General features: G+C 50.6%; 1 protein-coding gene across 2 annotated transcripts in view; it reads right to left on the reverse strand.

Annotated features, from left to right (window-relative positions):
- Positions 1-275: 275 nt before the first annotated feature.
- The window catches only part of MFN2 (mitofusin 2), a 31,580-nt gene continuing 12,979 nt past the window's right edge, over positions 276-18,876 (reverse strand). For both annotated transcript variants that reach the window (XM_007980521.3, XM_007980523.3), the window contains 15 exons: positions 16,201-16,363; positions 15,109-15,233; positions 13,354-13,462; positions 13,138-13,245; positions 11,001-11,154; positions 10,718-10,785; positions 10,451-10,572; positions 8,109-8,235; positions 7,637-7,741; positions 7,320-7,422; positions 6,337-6,557; positions 5,581-5,736; positions 5,009-5,205; positions 4,061-4,195; positions 276-2,263 (listed from right to left, as the gene is read on the reverse strand). In XM_007980521.3, the coding sequence (XP_007978712.1) occupies positions 2,194-2,263; positions 4,061-4,195; positions 5,009-5,205; positions 5,581-5,736; positions 6,337-6,557; positions 7,320-7,422; positions 7,637-7,741; positions 8,109-8,235; positions 10,451-10,572; positions 10,718-10,785; positions 11,001-11,154; positions 13,138-13,245; positions 13,354-13,462; positions 15,109-15,233; positions 16,201-16,363 (1,963 nt within the window). In that variant the 3' untranslated portion in view covers positions 276-2,193. The remainder of the gene's footprint in view (positions 2,264-4,060; positions 4,196-5,008; positions 5,206-5,580; positions 5,737-6,336; positions 6,558-7,319; positions 7,423-7,636; positions 7,742-8,108; positions 8,236-10,450; positions 10,573-10,717; positions 10,786-11,000; positions 11,155-13,137; positions 13,246-13,353; positions 13,463-15,108; positions 15,234-16,200; positions 16,364-18,876) is intronic.

Raw genomic sequence — 18,876 nt, forward strand, 5'->3', positions numbered from 1 at the left:
TCTCAGAAGGCAAAGCAGGATGGAACAGTGAGTCATTTACTTTTTAAGTGAAAAAATGGTCTGGAGTTATAGAGAAATCTATAAAGAAATCAGTCTCGATTTCCTGATCCTTAAAGATCAGTTACACCATTTGTTCTTTTGAGAGTATCAAATTCCTTCCAAGAATAAGGAGCCACATTATAGTGGGAACTATAGTTGTGGTCACTTCAGAACACAGCTGGCCATGTCAAAGAGGAGTTTGTACAAGAACCCGAAAACATGGTGGAGATCTCACAGAGGATTTCCAACTAGGTTTTATTTTAGTTTCCAATATTATGAGAATGATACAGGAGTAACTCAGGCAAATACATCACCTTAAATACATCAGAGAAAACTCACTGTGTCAGCACGTCTTGCGCTCCAGCAAATGAACGTAAAAACAGAACAATGTCAGCAGCATTCCAAGTGCTTTTGGCCAGACTTCTTTCAGAAAGGGTCTCTCCCTCAGTGGTCTTAATTTAATTTTACTTATTGAAGAAGCTCAAAATTTCATTCATTCCCCAGGGGCTACATTGAAAAAAAATTCATGTTTATGCTAAAGAATTTGTTTTTCCCCAAAAAGAGCATAAAATCCATTGGAATTGTGTGACACTGATTTTCCCTGACATGCTGTGAAGTGGCGCCTATCCATTCAGGCCCAGCACACACCGGGAACACCCACCCACAGCACGTCCAGCTGGCAGAGTCCATCACTTTGCCCCACACAACAGGACTGAGGGTTTTAAGTACAAGCAGGTATGTGAACAGGACATCACCTGTGATGTGGCCACCAACCAGTGCACAGAGGCCACCAACTAATTTCCTCAAAGATGAGTGATGGCTGGGCTGCTGGGCCCCTGCCCTCTGGGCTGCTTTTTGGGAGAGGTGTTGCTTATTTCTAGGAAGCGATCCAACTTGTGCCACACAGGATTTGTCACCCAAACTGCTTTTCTCACACAGTCAACACCTTGGTGACAGGTATCTGCCCCCACTTCAACCAGCAACAATCCCAAAACTCAACATCAGCATAAGGACAAAGGGGTCAGTCGAAGTTTCTGGGGATCAGGGAGGGTGGAAGGATGGGCACTGGATTTTCCACATTGTCCCTTGGCCAACTGCAGTCACTGGCGCAGGAAATTTAGTCCAGGGCACTTGGGGCAAGGTTGGGGGGTGGGGTGGAGACATGTGTCTTAAAGGGCACAACAGGGATGCAATCAAGCCTAGTGGGTGGGGTCTCTCAGACCCATGAGCCCCTTGAGAACGAGGTCAAATGGACGGCCCATTCTCCAGCTGTCTTGTGTGGGGCCCACGCTCCTCAGCTACCAAGGTCCCCACCTTCCACCATCCTTCCTTCTACTACATCCTTCAACCACCTAGACCAAGCCATCTTCCAAAACACATCTACACAAAACAGGCCTGCACAAGTCCAGGACTGACACTAAAGCAGGGGGCACAATAATGAGAAGAGAGGCAAGTCCCTCCTTGTCCCAGTGACCACCACCTGCTCTGCCAGCTCCCCATACGTCCAACAGCCCTCTCCTCTGAGCTACTCCCACTCCTCCAGCTGCCTCGGCCACAGCACAGGGCCCACCTCAGCCTAAGCCCAGGGGTAACTGAGCCTCAACACCAAGACGTGTCTGAGAGGCTCTGCAAATGGGATAAAGCACTGAGCCAACAGGCGAGACGAACACACACAAGCCACAGTCCTTCTGGGACAGACTCTCTGGGAAGAAACTCCAATCATCCCTTACACCTGTAGGTGTGCTGGGCTGCAAGGAGGGCAGGTGCGCACAGGCTGGAGAAAGGTGGGGGTGTCTGCGTGATACCCTCAAAGGCTTCCATGAGGCATTGTGCAATGCTGAGATCCCGAGGTCTTATCAAGCACTCAGATGAACCCGAGAAAGCTGGAAAAAGCCTCAACTCCTTGGTACCATGCTGTCCATAACTGTCATTGAAAGTGTCCTTTAGGGGTATGAGCCAGATCTTCCTGCAACAGCAGGCAAAGGAGGGGGAAAATAACTAGTGCTGGAGGGCTCAAAATGGTACGAGACTGGGTGCTTCATTCTCTTGGCGGTGGCCAGGGGCAGGAGCCACACGTGCCCCTGGGGGAGCCCACACGGCACTCAGGGCTGGCAGCACCACCCCTCTCCACGCAGGCTCCGCCTCAGGTGCCCACTATCTGCTGGGCTGCAGGTACTGGTGTGTGAACATGTTGAGCTCACTGTCCAACCAACCGGCTTTATTCCTGCAAAGAAATGTTTCTTTAGTAACCATGACAGCTGATGACAGGCAGTATTAGGACTACCCACCAGGCACCATCCTAAGGACACTTGATACACACCCTTACGTAATCCTCCAACAATCATATTTATTCCTGTTTCACAGATGGGGACAAGGAGGCCCAGAGGGGTTAAGTAACCTCCCAAGGTCACACGGTTAATAAGCCAGGGAGCTGCAAGTCAGGCTTTTCTGATTCTCAAGACCTGTGTTTGCTTCACCAGGACTATGTGCAAGTCCCTGAGCTGTCAGGAACTCAGTTTCCCTGCCTGTCAAGGAAGGGGTTGAGGTGCTTCCTTGGCAGGAGACCCTTTCCAGGTTCAACCATGTCACTGTGGCTGACAAGCAGCAGTTCCCCCCCCAACCACATTCCCCCTTTTTGAGAGTCCCCAGAGGGCAAGCAGTGTGTCCCTAGGAAGCAGCTGTCCCCAGGTGGGTGCGGGGCGGGGGGGGCACATCCGCACAGTCGAGGGCAGGGAAAGCCCACTGATCTGGTGACAGTTGGAGCTGACACCCTCTGATGCATCTCCCCTCTGGCTCTGCCACCCTGCAGGCTCTGACGTCAGGGGGTGAGGGCAGGAAGTGGAGGGTCCCCACGTGCTGATGTTATCACGGGCTGGGCAGGCCGAGGACTTCTGCAGGGTCCCCGTGTGCTGATGCTATCATGAGCCGGGCAGGCCAAGGATTTTTGCAGGGCACTTTTACATTCAGTCGTGCAGCTGTGTCATGAAATCTTACTCCCATTTTACAGATGAAAATAATGAGACATAGCAGAGTTAAGAGCTTGAGCCAAACATGAGTAGCTGGAGAGAACCCAGGACTCCAGATTCATCAGACTGATGCTCTTTCCAGCAAACTGTTAATGAAAGCTCCACAGAGACTCCCTGGAGATCTGAGTTCCAATCCCAGTTCTGCGAGTCCCCAGCCAAGTAACCAGCTTCTCTGTGGACAAGCGGGGGGCTATGCCCTCTTCATGGGTCCAAAGAGCGGCAGGTGTAAGGAGAATCAGAGTGCAAGGGCTGCTGGAGCCAAGTACACCTGGGCTCCCCTCCTAGCCTGGCCATTTTCTGAGATGCCAGACAAGTTCCCCAATTTTTGTACGTAGAAAATGGAGGGATAGGGAAGACTGAGTGAAACAGCACATGTAAAGCACTGTAGGCCCTGCGGTTCGGCACAGGGCGCTGTGAACTGCAGTCTCGCAGTACTGTGATGCCATCATGCCTTCAGCTGCAAGTGCCTTGAAGGCAGTGATGCTGTCTTGTTGAGCCTCCAGCACCAGCACCATCTGGCACGCATGAGGTACGTGGTACACATCATATTTTTTTTTTTTTTTTTTTTTGAGACAGAGTTTTGCTCTTGTCGCCCAGGCTAGAGTGCAATGGCGCGATCTCTGCTCACTGCAACCTCCGCCTCCCAGGTTCAAGCCATTTTCCAGCCTCAGCCTCCCAAGTGGCTGGGATTACAGGTGCACGCCACCACACCCAGCTAATTTCTGCATTTTTAGTACACACAGGGTTTCACCATGTTGGCCAGGCTGGTCTCAAACTCCTGACCTTAGGTGATCTACCTGCCTTGGCCTCCCAAAGTGCTGGGATTACAGGTGTTGGCCACTGTGCCTGGCCTGTGGTACACATCTAACACGAATAAATTAAATCCCCACCAGAGAAGTTTGTGTCCACACCCAAGACACAAGCCCAGCAGCTGAGCCCCAGTGCACCTGTGCTGCACCCTGGAACCCTCCTTTGGCCACCCAGGCCAGCCTCACCTGAGCAGCTTTGCTTTGCTCTGAAGTGAGTCAAGAACCTCAATTTTCTTGTTCATGGCAGCAATTTCCTGCTCCAGGTTCTCTCGGGTGACGTCAACTTGCTGGCACAGGTGAGCAAAGGTCCCAGACAGTTCCCTGGGGAGGACAGAGAAGGGATCAGTTGGGGTGTGTGGAGCAAGATGCCACTGGTGGCTTAACCCGCCCAGAGTGGGAAGCAGCTGGGCCCGTCGATATCCCTGCCAGCAGCTCTGCCCTGAGCCAGCCCTGGTTTGGCAGAATCTCCTACATCCTGCTGAGACTGTGAATAATCATAACCACCAAACACACTTGGCATCACCACGGCCTGAAAAGCAACAGCACGCAGAGATCCTGATCTGCTGCTCATCAGCCGAGTAGCAGGGAACACGTGACTGTTTTTCAAATCTCAGTTTCTTCAGTTTGAAAAAGGAGATGCCTATAAGACAACATCTACCTCAAAGAATCAGAGAAATACATAAATTCGATGCCAAATGTCTAGAGCAAAGGGTCTGCCACACACAACCAAAAAAAGGAAGCCAGCCTATTCGTCCAGACCACCACAGATTAAGCAATCGATTCCCACCTGACCTAAGATGTGCATGAAGATCAGGCTGGGTTCAAAACTTCAAAGCTACATCCACAGCCCAAGCTCTTCAAGGCAACCTCTAAAACTCCTACTAGGAATATCTCTTGCCTTCCCATTTCTTCCTCACCAAGGGGCCCAGAGGCCTACCCAGTCCCAGCCCAAGACACAAAGTGTCCCTTCCCATCACTGGCCTCAAAGCTGGCCCTGCACACCTGAAGGCCCAGGGTCTATGATGCTCAGGACCCAGTGGCTTCCAGGCCAGGTTGGAAGGGAGATGGGGAAGGGAGATGGGGCTGACGCTGCCTAAAGAAAGTCTCCTGCTGGGGTCCGATGGGGCCACTCACTGCTGGACTTGGTGGCTGCAGTTGGAGCCAGTATAGCTGATGACGAGCTGCAGCTTCTCACTGGCATGCTCCACAAACTGGCGCTTGAAGGCCCTCTCCTTGGCCTTGGTGGTCCAGGTCAGACGCTCATAGACGTAGAGGAGGCCATAGAGCCCAAAGGAGAGGGCAATGAGCCGCCAGCCCACTGCCTTCCACACCTGCAAAGCACATAGTCAGCCTGGAGGACAGCCTCTCTGTTGCCCACCCTCCTTTAGGGTCCGTCACTACCAGGGCCGTCCGAAGGGCCCCAGCCAACGAGCCCTCATGTTTCTACTCTTAAGTTCCTCTTTCTATGTCTCCTTTGATCCCACTGAGGCCAGAAAGGCTGGGACCATCTCCAGCGGGAAGTGAGGGAAACTTGGTGAAGGAGTAAGCACTCTCCATGCCATCACAGTGAAGAGTCACTGAAAGGAGAAAGTATACAGTGGTCTGTAGAGTGTGGCCCAACGCAGGGGCCACCACAGGAACCTAGCCCTCAGGCCCCACCCACCTGCCCTCCACCCCCACCTTCCCAAGCTGAACTGGTCACTGACCACTCCTCCAACAACAAGAATGCCCATGGAGGTCCTGGATGTCAGGGAGGCCAGGCCGGTAACCATGGAAACCATGAACTCCTCCTGGGTGAGCGAGCCCTGTGGCAGCGGGGGCATGCTGGGGTTGGCTGGCGTCAGAGGGATAGGACGCTGAACCTGAGGAGAGAAAGATGAGAGGGGTGACAGGGACGTGGTGAGTCTTTCATTCACGTGAACCCTCAGTGTCGCCCTAGTCTGGGGAACAGGGACGTAGAGTGGCTTTTCAATTTCCGAAAGGCAAAAAGAGGACAACTAGCTTCGGATGTAGCAGAGGAGACCCTCAGGTGAACACCACAGGATGTGCAAAATGTGAGCAGGAGTCATCCTGGCCCGCCTGGCAGCTTCCCCGAGCGTGGGATGTGTACAGAGGGCAGTACGTGTGACAACTCAAGTGGTTTAGAGATGAATGTTTTTAAAATCTGAACTTTAAAATAGTTGTATGTAGGTGGTTATTTTTAAAGTCATCTATTTTTAATAGTTACATACTTACTTTAATATGTATTAGAGAAAAATACTAGCATCTGTCATTTCACAAATATCACTGCTTAGAACAGATCAGCTCAATCAGCAGCAGAAATTCTGGCTGTGGTGTAGTGTGTGGTGGGGCACACCACCACAGCTGCCGACCTTTACCTTGTTTCAGAATGGTTCCTGTGTCTGGAGGCGGGGTACAGACTGATCCCCCACGATGCCCCTGAGGTGAGGAGCTTTGCTTGCCTGGTCATTGTAGCCCATCAAGGCCCGACGGCTGTTCTTGGGGCCCAGGAACCTGTTCACCAGCATGGTCCATCCGAGAGAGAAATGGAACTCAATGTCTTCCTGAAAGTCAGCACACAGCTTGTCACAGTTCAGGTCGTAGTTGAGGGAGAAGCACTGGCGCGGGACCAGCATGTCTATCTGACTCCGCACAGACACGGGAAGGAGGGGTTTCAAGCCATCTATCGGGGGAGAAATGGAGGAAAAGCTTATCAGCTCAGCCCTGCACCACAGCAGCACCAAGCTTTGGAGACGGCTCCACCAGCTACTGCCAGGCATGCTGAATAGCTCTGCCTGGGAACCACACCCCGGTCAAGTTGGCCCATGAGACTGAGCATGCCTCACTTGAGGCCAGCTCCCCCAGGCAAGTGTGGACCCAGATGCCATACTGATAACACTTCTGCCTCACATGGACTTATAGGAGCAGGCCCAATTCTCAGCCTAGGATAGACCCATGTAGTAGCACCAGATGGGCTCCCCAACCCTGCGCACAGAATGAGTTCACAAGGCCAGGCCTGGTGGCTCACGCCTGTAATCCCAGCACTTTGGGAGGCCAAGGTAGATAGATCACTTCAGGTCAGGAATTTGAGACCAGCCCAGCCAACATGGCAAAACCCCATCTCTACTAAAAATACAAAAAATTTAGCCAGGTGTGATGGTCATGCCTATAGTCCCAGCTACTCAGGAGGCTGAAGCAGAAGAATCGCTTGAACCTAGGTGGTGGAGGCTGCAGTGAGTCAAGATCATGCCACTGCACTCCAGCCTGGGTTACAGAATGAGACTCTGTCTCAAAAACCAAACACGTACCCAGAACCTGAAGGTATTGAGTTGAATCATCATGAAAAGTGACAGATAAGGAAAGTCCTGATTTCTTTAGCTTGGCCTCTGTATCTGATCTTCGGGCAGCCCAGGCCACAGCTCCCCAGTTCCCTATGGGCACTGACCTATCATGTCCTGCTGCATGGTCTGCAGGGAGTTGGTGATGGCCGTGGAGCAGCGGTCTGACATGTTTCGGCCCAGTCCTTCCTCTATGTGGCGGTGCAGTTCCTGCCACCAGAAGAGGGAGGTTAAAAGAAGCAGCACGTCCATCAAAATTCCCTTCAGGCCACATCCACCAGGTGACCCCAGAAGGCTGATGGAAGCCTGGGCCTCGTCTCTGTGGCTTCCACTTTCACTGCTGGGGGGCCCTGACCCAGACCAGCAGGGACTGAATCACTTTTGGGGGCCTCCTGCCAAGAGGACCTGTTGCTCCATGACTCACATTCTTATAAACCTTGAGGACTACTGGAGAAGGGTGGAAGTCCATCTGGTAATCATCCACCAGCACAGAGAGGCGCCTGATCTCCTCGGCCATCGCAGTTGACACCTACGGCAAAAGGAAGCACACTGTTAAGTATCAAGGAAGACCAAAGTTCAGTCCAGCAGATGGCATATCTTTCCTCTCAAACCAGCAGCCTCCTCAGCTCCTCTATGGAGTTAAAGCCTCTGAGGTGAGAGGGTCTGGGAAACTGGCTGATCAAACGCTCACGTGATCTGTGGAGGTCCAGAGGAAGGGGAACATGCCCAGCATCACACAACCCAATAACAGAACCCAAAGGGCAGCTCTGTATTCTTGAAGCAGGGCCACAACTTCCTTCTGGAAGGCTGGGAAGTCCCTAAGAGGAGGTCTGCTTTCTTCTGGACTCTACTCGGGAGTCCAAATCTCCCCAGAATGCGTCCTCCTCATTTCTCACCTGCCTCTCCACTTCCTCCGTAATCTGCTTAATTCGCAGCTTATAGTCTTGAGCCAAGAGCTCCAGCTGTTTGTCAATAAATTTCAGTCGGTCTTGCCGCTCTTCACGCATTTCCTCGCAGTAAACCCTGAAAGCAGAGTACTGGTGAGAAATCCATGTTCCTGTCTGACTAAGCAGAGGAGCAAGAGGGGATACCAGAAGTCCCAGGCTGCCCCGCCCACTCTCTTGCCTGGCAGGGCTGCACACACGCACCCAGGGGCATGAGCTTTCCCCTTCCCAGGTAAGAAGGGAGCCCCGCAGCCAACCATGCACTCCTCAGTCTTCCATGTGGGACAGGCGGTGGGGACAGAGCAGGGAGGGTGTTGTAAGGGGGTTTAAACAAATTCTGCCAATTAATATAGGGAAAAAAGCTCAACCTCACTAGTAATCACGGAAATGAATTTATTATTTTTTTTGAGATGGGAGTTTCACTCTTGTTGCCCAGGCTGGAGTGCAACGGCGCGATCTCCGCTCACTGCAACCTCCGCCTCCCAGGTTCAAGCAATTCTCCTGCTTCAGCCTCCCGAGCGGCTGGGATTACAGGCATGTGCCACCACACCCAGCTAATTCTGTAATTTTAGCAGAGACAGGGTTTCTCCATGTTGGTCAGGCTGGTCTTGAACTCCTGACCTCAGGTGATCCATCCGCCTTGGCCTCCCACAGTGTTGGGATTACAGGCGTGAGCCACCATGCCCAGTCGGAAATGAAATTTTTAAAGGCACAATTTTCTACCAAAGCCTGGCAAAAATGACCAGGCCTGAAGTTCTGGTGAGAGCTGAGGAAATGGAAGGCCTATGGACAGTACTGGTCATGCAACGAATGGGTACGGCTGTTCTGGAGAGCAATCAAGTAAAACTGACTAAAACTGGAAACGCGTATACCCTAAAACAGAATCGCCACACCCCTAGGAATTCACCCCAGGAAGACTCTTACAAAGGTGCACAAGGGGACACATAAACACATGTCCACTGCAGTAAGGTTTCCAATAGCAAAAAAGAAATCTAAAATTCCCTCCATAGGAAAATGAGGCATATTCACAATGGAATATACTACAGCAGTTCCTATTCATAAACTCAAACTACACATACTAACAAGGATAAAGGGAAAAACGATGTTGAGTAGAAAGTAAAGCCAGGTACAGTGACAATGTGATGCCACATCTGTACGTCTGAAGCATGTAAAAACCTGACATATTCTTCAGCATTTATGTGAAAGTACTGTTTGAATGGGTGATGGAACAATGTAAATTCATGATTATGGTGCCTCTGGGCAGAGTGACACTGGGACAAGTGCAAAAGAATCAAAAGGGAACTTAACTTTTTAAAATTTTAACTTAATATAAACAATTGAGGCCCAGTGCAGTGGCTCACACCTATAATCCCAGCACTTTGGGAGGCCGAGGTGGGTGGATCACAAGGTCAACAGACCATCCTGGCTAACACGGTGAAACCCCGTCTCTACTAAAAAAATACAAAAAATTAGCTGAGCGTGGTGGTGGACACCTGTAGTCCCAGCTACTCGGGAGGTTGAGGCAGGAGAATGGTGTGCATCCGGGAGGCAGAGCTTGCAGTGAGCCGAGATCGCGCCCCTGCACTCCAGCCTGGGCGACAGAGCGAGACTCCGTCTCAAAAATAAATAAATAAATAAAATAAACAATCAAGAAAGTCAATTCTGTGTGACAGAAGCAAGGTGTTTTCATATCATTCTTTAGTGACAGGGTCTCACTCTGTTGCCCAGGCTGGAGTGCAATGGTGTAATCACAGCTCACTGGAACCTTGAACTCCTGGGCTCAAGTGATCCTCCTGCCTCAGCCTCCCAAAGTAGCTGGAACTATAGGTGCGCGGCCACCACGCCCAGCTGGTTTTTAAAATTTTTGTAGAGATGGGGTCTTACTATGTTATCTGGGCTGGACTCAAAACTCCTGGCCTCAAGCAGTCCTCCTGCCTTGGTCTCTCAAAGTGTTGAGATCACAGGTGTGAGCCACTGCTCCAGGCTGGAATGTTGTTTTTAAAAATGTGTTCAGGCTCTGAGAATGGCTGCAGAGCTCAGCAGGGTACGGGCCAAGGCCTCCAACACAGGGAATCGTGCTGCACAGACCAGGTGGGGTGATGAAGCACCCAGCCGCCCTCCTTACCAGGCTGTCTATGTGGCTCTAACATGGTCTGGTGGCCAGGGAAAGGGCCCTGGATGGGAGCCCAGAGACTCAGCCCTGCCATCAAGGCATGTCCTAACTGCCCAAGGCAGGGGAGGAACAACCTCATCTCGGCAGCCCTCTCCACCTATCTGCAGTCTTGGACTCTTACTGCTGCTCCCGAGCTGCCACGTGCAATGAGTCCATGATGAGTCGAACCGCCTCTGCAATCTGCTTGGCCCGGACCGTGTGCTGCTCAAACTTGGTCTTCACTGCAGACTGGGAGATGCACTCCTGGAACACACAAAGGCACAGAGGGAGGTGGGGGCCACCAGGGGCCTATGGCCAAGGGCCAGACTCTGGCTTTCACTGCCAGGGATACAGCCAGTGGGAGCTGGGAAGGCACAGAATCACCATGTACCAGAATCAAAGGACTCACCTCAAACCTCCTCTCAAAATTCTGAAACTCAAACATCCTCACTTGAAAGCCTTCTGCGAGAGCGCCCCCTAGGAGAATTGTACTGCATTAGCCCAGAAACAACTTGGCGGCAGAGGAAAAGGCTGAAATCCCCAGAAACCAAGCCACTGGCTGAAGAGCAAGAGCCTCTCACTCTGCTCTTCTCAGCAGCCTCTTCTCAGAAGGATTTTCTACTGACAGACTCAGCACGAGACAAAATGTCTCAAACATCAGGGAAAAGAAGGACATCTGTTCTCATCATTACCTCCTTCGGGCATGCCCTGGGCTTTCTGAATCCTGGCGTTGAGCACCTCCTTAGCAGACACAAAGAAGATGCGGTCCCCGGCCTGGGATCGATCCACCACACCCAGCTCATCCACTAGGAAGCTGGTACAACGCTCCATGTGCTGCCGCCGCACCTGGAGCCCAAACAAATGTGTCCAGAGTGGGTGCAGGTGGCCCCACAGCCCCCACCTGCCTCTTTCATTAAAAGAATAGGTCATAAGAGGCTGGGCACGGTGGCTCACGCCTGTAATCCCAGCACTTCGGGAGGCCACAGCTGGTGGATCATTGAGGTCAGGAGTTCAAGACCAGCCTGGCCAACACGGTGAAACCCCGTCTCTACTAAAAACACAAAAAATCAGCCACACATGGTGGCGGGCGCCTGTAACCCCAGCTACTCAGGAGGCTGAGGCAGGAGAATCGCTTGAACTTGGAGACGGAGGTTGCAGTGAGCCAAAGATAGCACCACTGCACTCCAGCCTGGGCAACAGAGTGAGAAAAAAAAGAATAGGCAATATATTCACATAGCTCAACAGCCAAAGGCACAGACACATACACAGGGCAATGTCTCCCACTATTCTGCTCTCCAACCACCAAGTTTCCCAGACCAATGTGTGGGGGTGACTTGGCGTAGAGCCTGCCAAAGGTATTTTATGCATATACAAGCAGAAATGCTTAAACGTGCCCTAGACTGCCTCTTGTTAAGCTTATATAGTGCCTCACTTTTGTGCCCTGGAAGGAGAGGAACCCTGGGGTCAAGTAACCTAAATCTGGGAGCTGTACTCTGACAAGCCGTGTCCTCCTGGGGCATTGTTTACAAAAAGAGTGGGCATCACTAGAAAATCCCTCCTGGCTCTGACACCTGGGGTTCTACCGATAAAATGTGACAACAGCTTCTTGTAGACACCTACCATGTGTTAGGTGTTTTTGACAGATTTCATCCTCTCAACAAGTCTATTTATCACACTGCTGAGGAAATTGGATTTACCAGAAGGGTCAAGGGATCTGCCAAAGTCACACTGCCTGCCTAGTGTCAGTCAGAATTTGGACTCTGGGCCAGGCACAGTGGCTCATTCATGCCTGTAATCCTGGCACTTTGGGAGGCCAAGGCGGGCGAATTATCTAACGTCAGGAGTTTGAGACCAGCCTGGTCAACATGGTGAAATCCCATCTCTATTAAAAATACAAACATTAGCCAGGCGTGATGGCAGGTGCCTGTAATCCCAGCTACTTGGGAGGCTGAGGCAGGAGAATTGCTTGAACCCAGGAGGCGGAGGTTGCAGTGAGCCGAGATTGCGCCACTGCACTCCAGCCTGGGTGACAAGCAAAACTCCATCTCAAAAAAAAAAAAGGTTTTGGACTCCGGCCTATTGACTGCAACTGCATGTTTTATCATCCCATATTATCAATCTTATGACCCTTTATTTTTTTTGGAGACAGCGTTGTACTATGTCGCCCAGGGTGGTTTCAAATTCCCGGTCTCAAGGGATCCTCTCTCAGCCTATAGGTGTGCACCACCATGCCCAGTTTGTCTTTCATTTCACATATTTAGAGTTGTGAGGCCAGGTGCAGTGGCTCATGCCTGTAATCCCAGAACTTTGGGGGACTGAGGCGGGTGGATCACTTGAGCCGTGGAGTTCAAAACCAGAGTGGGCAACATGGCAAAACCCCGTCTCTACCAAAAATACAAAAATTAGGCAGCCTCATAACCCAGTCTCTAAATAAATAAGTAAACAGCTAAGAGTTGTGAGTCACCGGTTAGAATCAGTATTCTCCATTCCTCTTTCCAGCCTCTTTCACAGAGGCCTCCCTAGAGCTGAGCCTGTTCCATACTAATTCCTCAGAAACCAAACTGAGCACTGGTCCCGAAGATGCACTAATGCTACAGGGATCCTTTTTAAGCCTAGGGGAGAGTGGCTTGAAGAGGGGGTGCGTCCAGCAAAGTGGATGGCAGAGGGGAAAAGCCACCAGAAGATACCATAGAAGAGTATTTGGACAATTATTTGGCAATAAAGTTAATTCAGGGAAGTCACTAGATCCAGGAGGGCATGAAGTGGCCCTAGTGGCAGGCAGTGCTCCCTCGGGGTGGCATTCCCCAACTGCCAAACAGAGGCACTAACCTCCTCCATGTACTCAGGCTCTGAGGCGGATGCATCCCAGCGGTTGTTCAGGATGAAGATGTTCGGCCGGGAGAGACGCTCACTCACCTTGTGGAAGAAGTGCTTTTCCTAGACAAAGGGTAAGACCTCGGTGGAGCGGGAGCCTGACAGCCAAGGCCCCATCAGCTGCCTGCCCAGGGGGTGTGGGAGCTTGGGAGAAGGCAGAGGAGGAGTTACCGTCTGCATCAGGGTGGACTCTGAGTTGGCCACCAGCACAAACACATCAGCATCCAGACAAAACTTGTCAATCCAGCTGTCCAGCTCTGTGGTGACATCAATACCAGGGCTAAAGGTGACAGGAGTAAACCAAATCATCAGGCAGAGCAGGAGCCCTATTCTTCTTGCTGAGAACAGACCTGAGACTTGTGAGGCAGGCAGGTCATGGAGGAGAAAGTCAGTGAGGGGAGAGAAATCAGGCCTGGCCCTCATTAACCAATTTTTACTTTCCATTTCCTATCCTTCCAGATTGCCTGGAAATTAGAGTTTTGGTTTGTTTGTTTGTTTTTTGAGATGGAGTCTCGCTCAGTCGCCCAGGCTGGAGTGCAGTAGCGCAATCTTGGCTGACTGCAAGCTCCGCCTCCCGGGTTCATACCATTCTCCTGCCTCAGCCTACCAAGTAGCTGGGACTACAGGCGCCCACCACCACGCCCGGTAATTTTTTGCATTTTTAGTAGAGACGGGGTTTCACCGTGTTAGCCAGGATGGTCTCGATCTCCTGATCTCGTGATCCGCCCGCCTCGGTCTTCTAAAGTGCTGGGATTACAGGCGTGAGCCACTGCGCCCGGCCTTGTTTTGTTTTTTGAGATGGAGTCTTGCTCTGTCGCCCAGGCTGCAGTGCAATGGCAAGATCTCGGCTCACTGCAACCCCCACCTCCCGGGTTCAAGCGATCCTCCTGCCTCAGCCTCCCAAGTAGCTAGTACTACAGGCATGCACCACCATGCCCAGCTAATTTTTTTGTATTTTTATAGAGACGGGGTTCCACCACGTTGATCAGGCTGGTCTCAATCACTTGACCTCCTGATCTGTCCACCTCAGCCTCTCAAAGCGCTAGGATTACAGGTATGAACCACCACGCGTGGAGGAAATGAGTGTTTTTAAAAAACACATACATCTATTGCTTTTTTAAAAACAGAATTACTTGTAATTCTACTTTAAAGATGATATACCAGGACGGGCGCAATGGCTCACGCCTGTAATCCCAACACTTTGGGAGGTCGAGGCAGGTGGATCAAGAAGTCAGCAGTTCGAGACCAGCCTGGCCAATACGGTGAAACCCGGTCTCTATTAAAAAAACAAAAATTAGCCAGGCATGGTGGAGGGTGCCTGTAATCCCAGCTACTCCAGAGGCTGAGGCAGGAGAATTGCTTGAACCCAGGAGGTGGAGGTTGCAGCGAGTCGAGACTGTACTTCAGCCTGGGCGACAGAGTGAGACTCCATCTAAAAAAAAAAAAAAAAAAAAAAAAGATGACATACAATATACAATATATAATTAAGGTGAAGGTGTGACTTGATGTGAGTCCAGGTAAATGCTACAATACTGCACTTCTTGGTATAGTTATAACCTGTCCACCAAGCCAGGGCAAAGTGTTTCTTCAAGGGAGATAAAATACACCCCTGACTCCGCCACAACTCCCCACCCCCAGTACACGTGCTGGCACTGGGCTGAGGTTGAGAACCTCCCCAACTTTTAAGCATCCCTCCTATCTCTTATAGACCATCCCTGGGACATCTGCAGGGTACTGGTAAACAGGTATAGGTACCAGACTCTAGAGGAAAGCCAAGAGGCCAGAGGATTTGGTTGAGCCCATATGAAAGGCAGTAGTACTTAAGCAGAGCATGGATGGGGCCCAGGGACTCTGGCCCGGATTACCCAGAAATGGAAACCTGGCGCCTCCCGGTTTGGACCTCCTAGGAGGGTACCTCCCTCTTACCTGTCCATCAAAACGAGGTCATCTTTTAGAAGTGGGCACTTAGAGTTGGGCCACATCACACTCACTAGGCTGCCGGCATGGAGCTGCTTGTCCTGATGGAGGGCATGAGCCAGCTGGTTCACAGTCTGATGGCAGAGGAAGGAAAGAAAGAGGCTGAGGAGGAAACACCAAGCCAGATTTCCTGTGCCGCTGCATCACAGCACAGTGGCTGGGACTGCTGCCCATCTGCTACCCTTTCTTCTTCCACATAGAAAAAGTTAACAGCTGGGAGTTGTCAGTTAAGAACCTACTTTCTTCACTGCTCTTTTGAGCTTCTTTCCTGGATATCACGCTAAAGTTGTCTGTTCTGCACTGATTGATTCTTTTTTTTTTTTTGAGACAGAGTCTCGCTCTGTCGCCCAGGCTGGAGTAGTGGCGTGATCTTGGCTCACCGCAACCTCCACCTTCCGGGTTCAAGCAGTCCTCCTGCCTCAGCCTCCCGACTAGCTGGGATTACAGGCACCTGCCACCATGCCCAGCTAATTTTTGTATTTTTAGTAGAGACAGCGTTTCACCATGTTGACCAGGCTGGTTTGATCTCCTGACCTCAAATGATCTACCTGCCTCGGTCTCCCAAAGTGCTGGGATTACAGGCGTGAGCCACCGTGCCTGGCCGATTGATCCTTTATGAAGCAAATTGAGCATCTGGCCCCAAACAAGAATACAGCTGCCTCTCAGAAAACTCAAGAGTGTTGGCCCCTGAATGATAGGTCAGAGACACAGAGCAAATGCAGGAATCCCTCTCTGGCAATACCCCAAGGAAGAACACAGCACATACTGTCTTCCTTAACTAGTGAAGAGAGGCTAGTGGCCGCTCAGAGCTGTATGAGGAACAGCAGGGTCCTCATTCTTGGTGATCCACATTTCTGAAAACCGCCCCCGCCAGCCCCCAGAAGCTCTCACATCCTTCAAAAAGCTTGTCTAAAATAGGGTCTCCCATTCACCTCCACAGGGCAGTGCTGCCCTCTCCCTAGAGGTGAGGTCAGCCATGTCACAATGGAGGACTTGCTCTGCCAGCAGGCACAGGGCTGACAGCCAGCCTGGCACCCTCACCTTGGCGCTCCTCTTCTCCTCTGAGCCCTCGGTAAGGAGAAAGGCCTCATGGCCATCTGTGCCCTCTACCCGCAGGAAGCAATTGGTGGTGTGGCCAATCCCAGAGGGCAGAACTTTGTCCCAGAGCATGGCATTGATCACGGTGCTCTTCCCATTGCTTGTCCTAGAAGGAAGTAACAGCTGTCAGCAAAGCCACCAATATCTGACCTGAATTACTTTCACAATGCAGACACCAGACTGGAAGGCCAAAGCCCTATTCATTGCAACGTTGCCAGTGCCCAGACAGTGCTGAGACACAGAGTAGGCACTGTTTATTAAAATGAATAAACACCCACAGGCCCAAACCTGTGACATACCCCTGGTTCATCATTTCAGATTAATCTGCAAGAGGCTCACTGCGCACTGTCTGCCCCTTGAATCATACAGCCACCCTCAGCATCACTTATAGAGACTGTCTGAGACAGTCAGACAGTCTCCAAAGTTTAACTCAGGCCTACCTGAAACACCGACTCACCACCCCCAAAGCGTCTTTCTCAGTCTAAATGACCCCAGTGTTTCCCACACAGGGCATGTTTCACTGCTTTTCTCCCATCACGCTCCTCCTTACACATGAAGCTTTACCTTGTCAGTCCCAGCTGACAACTGCTAGGCTAAAGGGAAGATTACTTTCTCATTCTTTGTTTTTATTATTATTTGACATGGAGTCTTGCTCTGTTGCCCAGGCTGGAGTGCAGTGGCATGATCTCAGCTCATTGCAACCTCTGCCTCCTGAGTTTAAGCGATTCTCCTGCCTCAGCCTCCCAAGTAGCTGGGATTACAGGCGTGCACCACCATGCCCAACTAACTTTTGTATTTTTAGTAGAGACAGGGTTTCACCATGTTGGCCAGGCTGGTCTCGAACTCCTGACCTCAGGTGATCCTCCTGCTTCAACCTCCTAAAGTGCTGGGATTGCAGATGTGAGCCACCATGCCCAGCCTACTTTCTCATTCTTACCTATCACACTCCTTTCATGTAATCTGGTGGGGTTTTTTTGGGTTTTTTTGATACAGGGTCTTGCTTTGTCGCCCAAGCTGGAGTGCAGTGGCGTGTGGCATGAATAGAGCTCACTGAAGCCTCGACCATCAGGGTTCAATGATCCTCCCACCTCAGCCTCCCAAGTAGCTTACACTGTAAGTACGTGCAACCACGCCCAGCTAATTTTTAAATTTTTTGTAGAGATGGGGTCTTGCCATGTTGCTTGGGCTCGTCTCAAACTTCTGGGTTCAAGCAATTCTCCTGCCTCAGCCTCCCAGTGCTGGGATTACAGGTGTGAACCACTGCACCCGGCCATTTCTGCTTCCTGAAAATAGCTCCACTCAGCAGACTCATCTGCTCTGAGTCTCAGAGCTTTCAACCTGTGCTAAATACAGTGTTTCTGAGTTAAAGTTTCCCAGCCACATCACTAGAGCAGAACTACAATGAACTTACCTGCACCCACTGAGACAGGCAGCCCACTAGCTCACCTAAGTAGGGGTCATACCTCCCAGGTGAGGATGAAGAAATGATAGTTCAGAGTTGAGGACCACACCTGAGGTTACAGGTCATCAGGAACAAGACTCTAGGCACAGTGCCTATTCCCCAGGCTACCACTAGGTGCCTAGCATACAATCTGTCTAGATGTCTTTTTTCCTGTATTAGATGTGTGTGTGTGTGTGTGTGTGTGTGTGTGTGTGTGTGTATATACACTTTTTTTTTTTTGGAGACAGAGTCTCGCTCTGTTGTCCAGGCTGGAGTACAGTGAGGTATGATCTCAGCTCACTGCAACCTCTGCCTCCTGGGTTCATGCCATTCTCCTGCCTCAGCCTCCCAAGTAGCTGGGACTACAGGCACCTGCCACCATGCCTGGGTAATTTTTTTGGATTTTTAGAGACGGGGTTTCACCGTTAGCCAGGATGGTCTTGACCTCCTGACCTTGTGATCCACCTGCCTCAGCCTCCCAAAGTGCTGGGATTACAGGCGTGAGCCGCCGCACTTGGCCATTATACCAGTTATAAATGTTTGGCATAGTACTTTGGGTACATTGTGGCTTCATAAGGGCCAGTGTTAAAACTGCTTCCATGTCAAAGCAAAGAAAACTGCCTATATATTGGTTTGTCCTGGTGGGGAATAAAAAGGATCACTGGTTCCAGTCACAGGAGTAGTAACTGTGGGTACCTTAAGGTTTGGGGCACTTACAAGGCTGTGGTAGAAACAGATACCCCATGGATATCACATGTTAAACCATGTGTATCTGTGGAATACTCAATCTCAATGTGAACACCTTTGACTACCGCTGTGGAAGCGTTCCTTTAGACAAAGCTGTGGCCCATTTTACTCTGGATAAGGACAGAAACGGTTCACATTCCATTATTTGTAAAGTTATCTTCTGTTAGCTTTCATTATTTTTGCTACACTCATTTTATTTGTATTTAAAATGCTTTAGGCAACCTAAGAACAAATGTAAAAGTAAAGATGTAATAAAAATGAATTGCTTGATATTCATTACTTCATGTGTATCAACAAGCATAGCACTAAAACAAAACAAAAAAACATGTATTTAACTTATTTTTAGGTTTTATGCTTTTGTGAATTTTTTTTTTTTTGATGCTTGCCTAACATGCATGTGCTGTAAAAATAGTTAACAGGGAAATAACTTG

The sequence above is a fragment of the Chlorocebus sabaeus genome, chromosome 20 (genome assembly GCF_047675955.1).
Source record: "Chlorocebus sabaeus isolate Y175 chromosome 20, mChlSab1.0.hap1, whole genome shotgun sequence".
NCBI classification, from domain to species: Eukaryota; Metazoa; Chordata; class Mammalia; order Primates; family Cercopithecidae; genus Chlorocebus; species Chlorocebus sabaeus.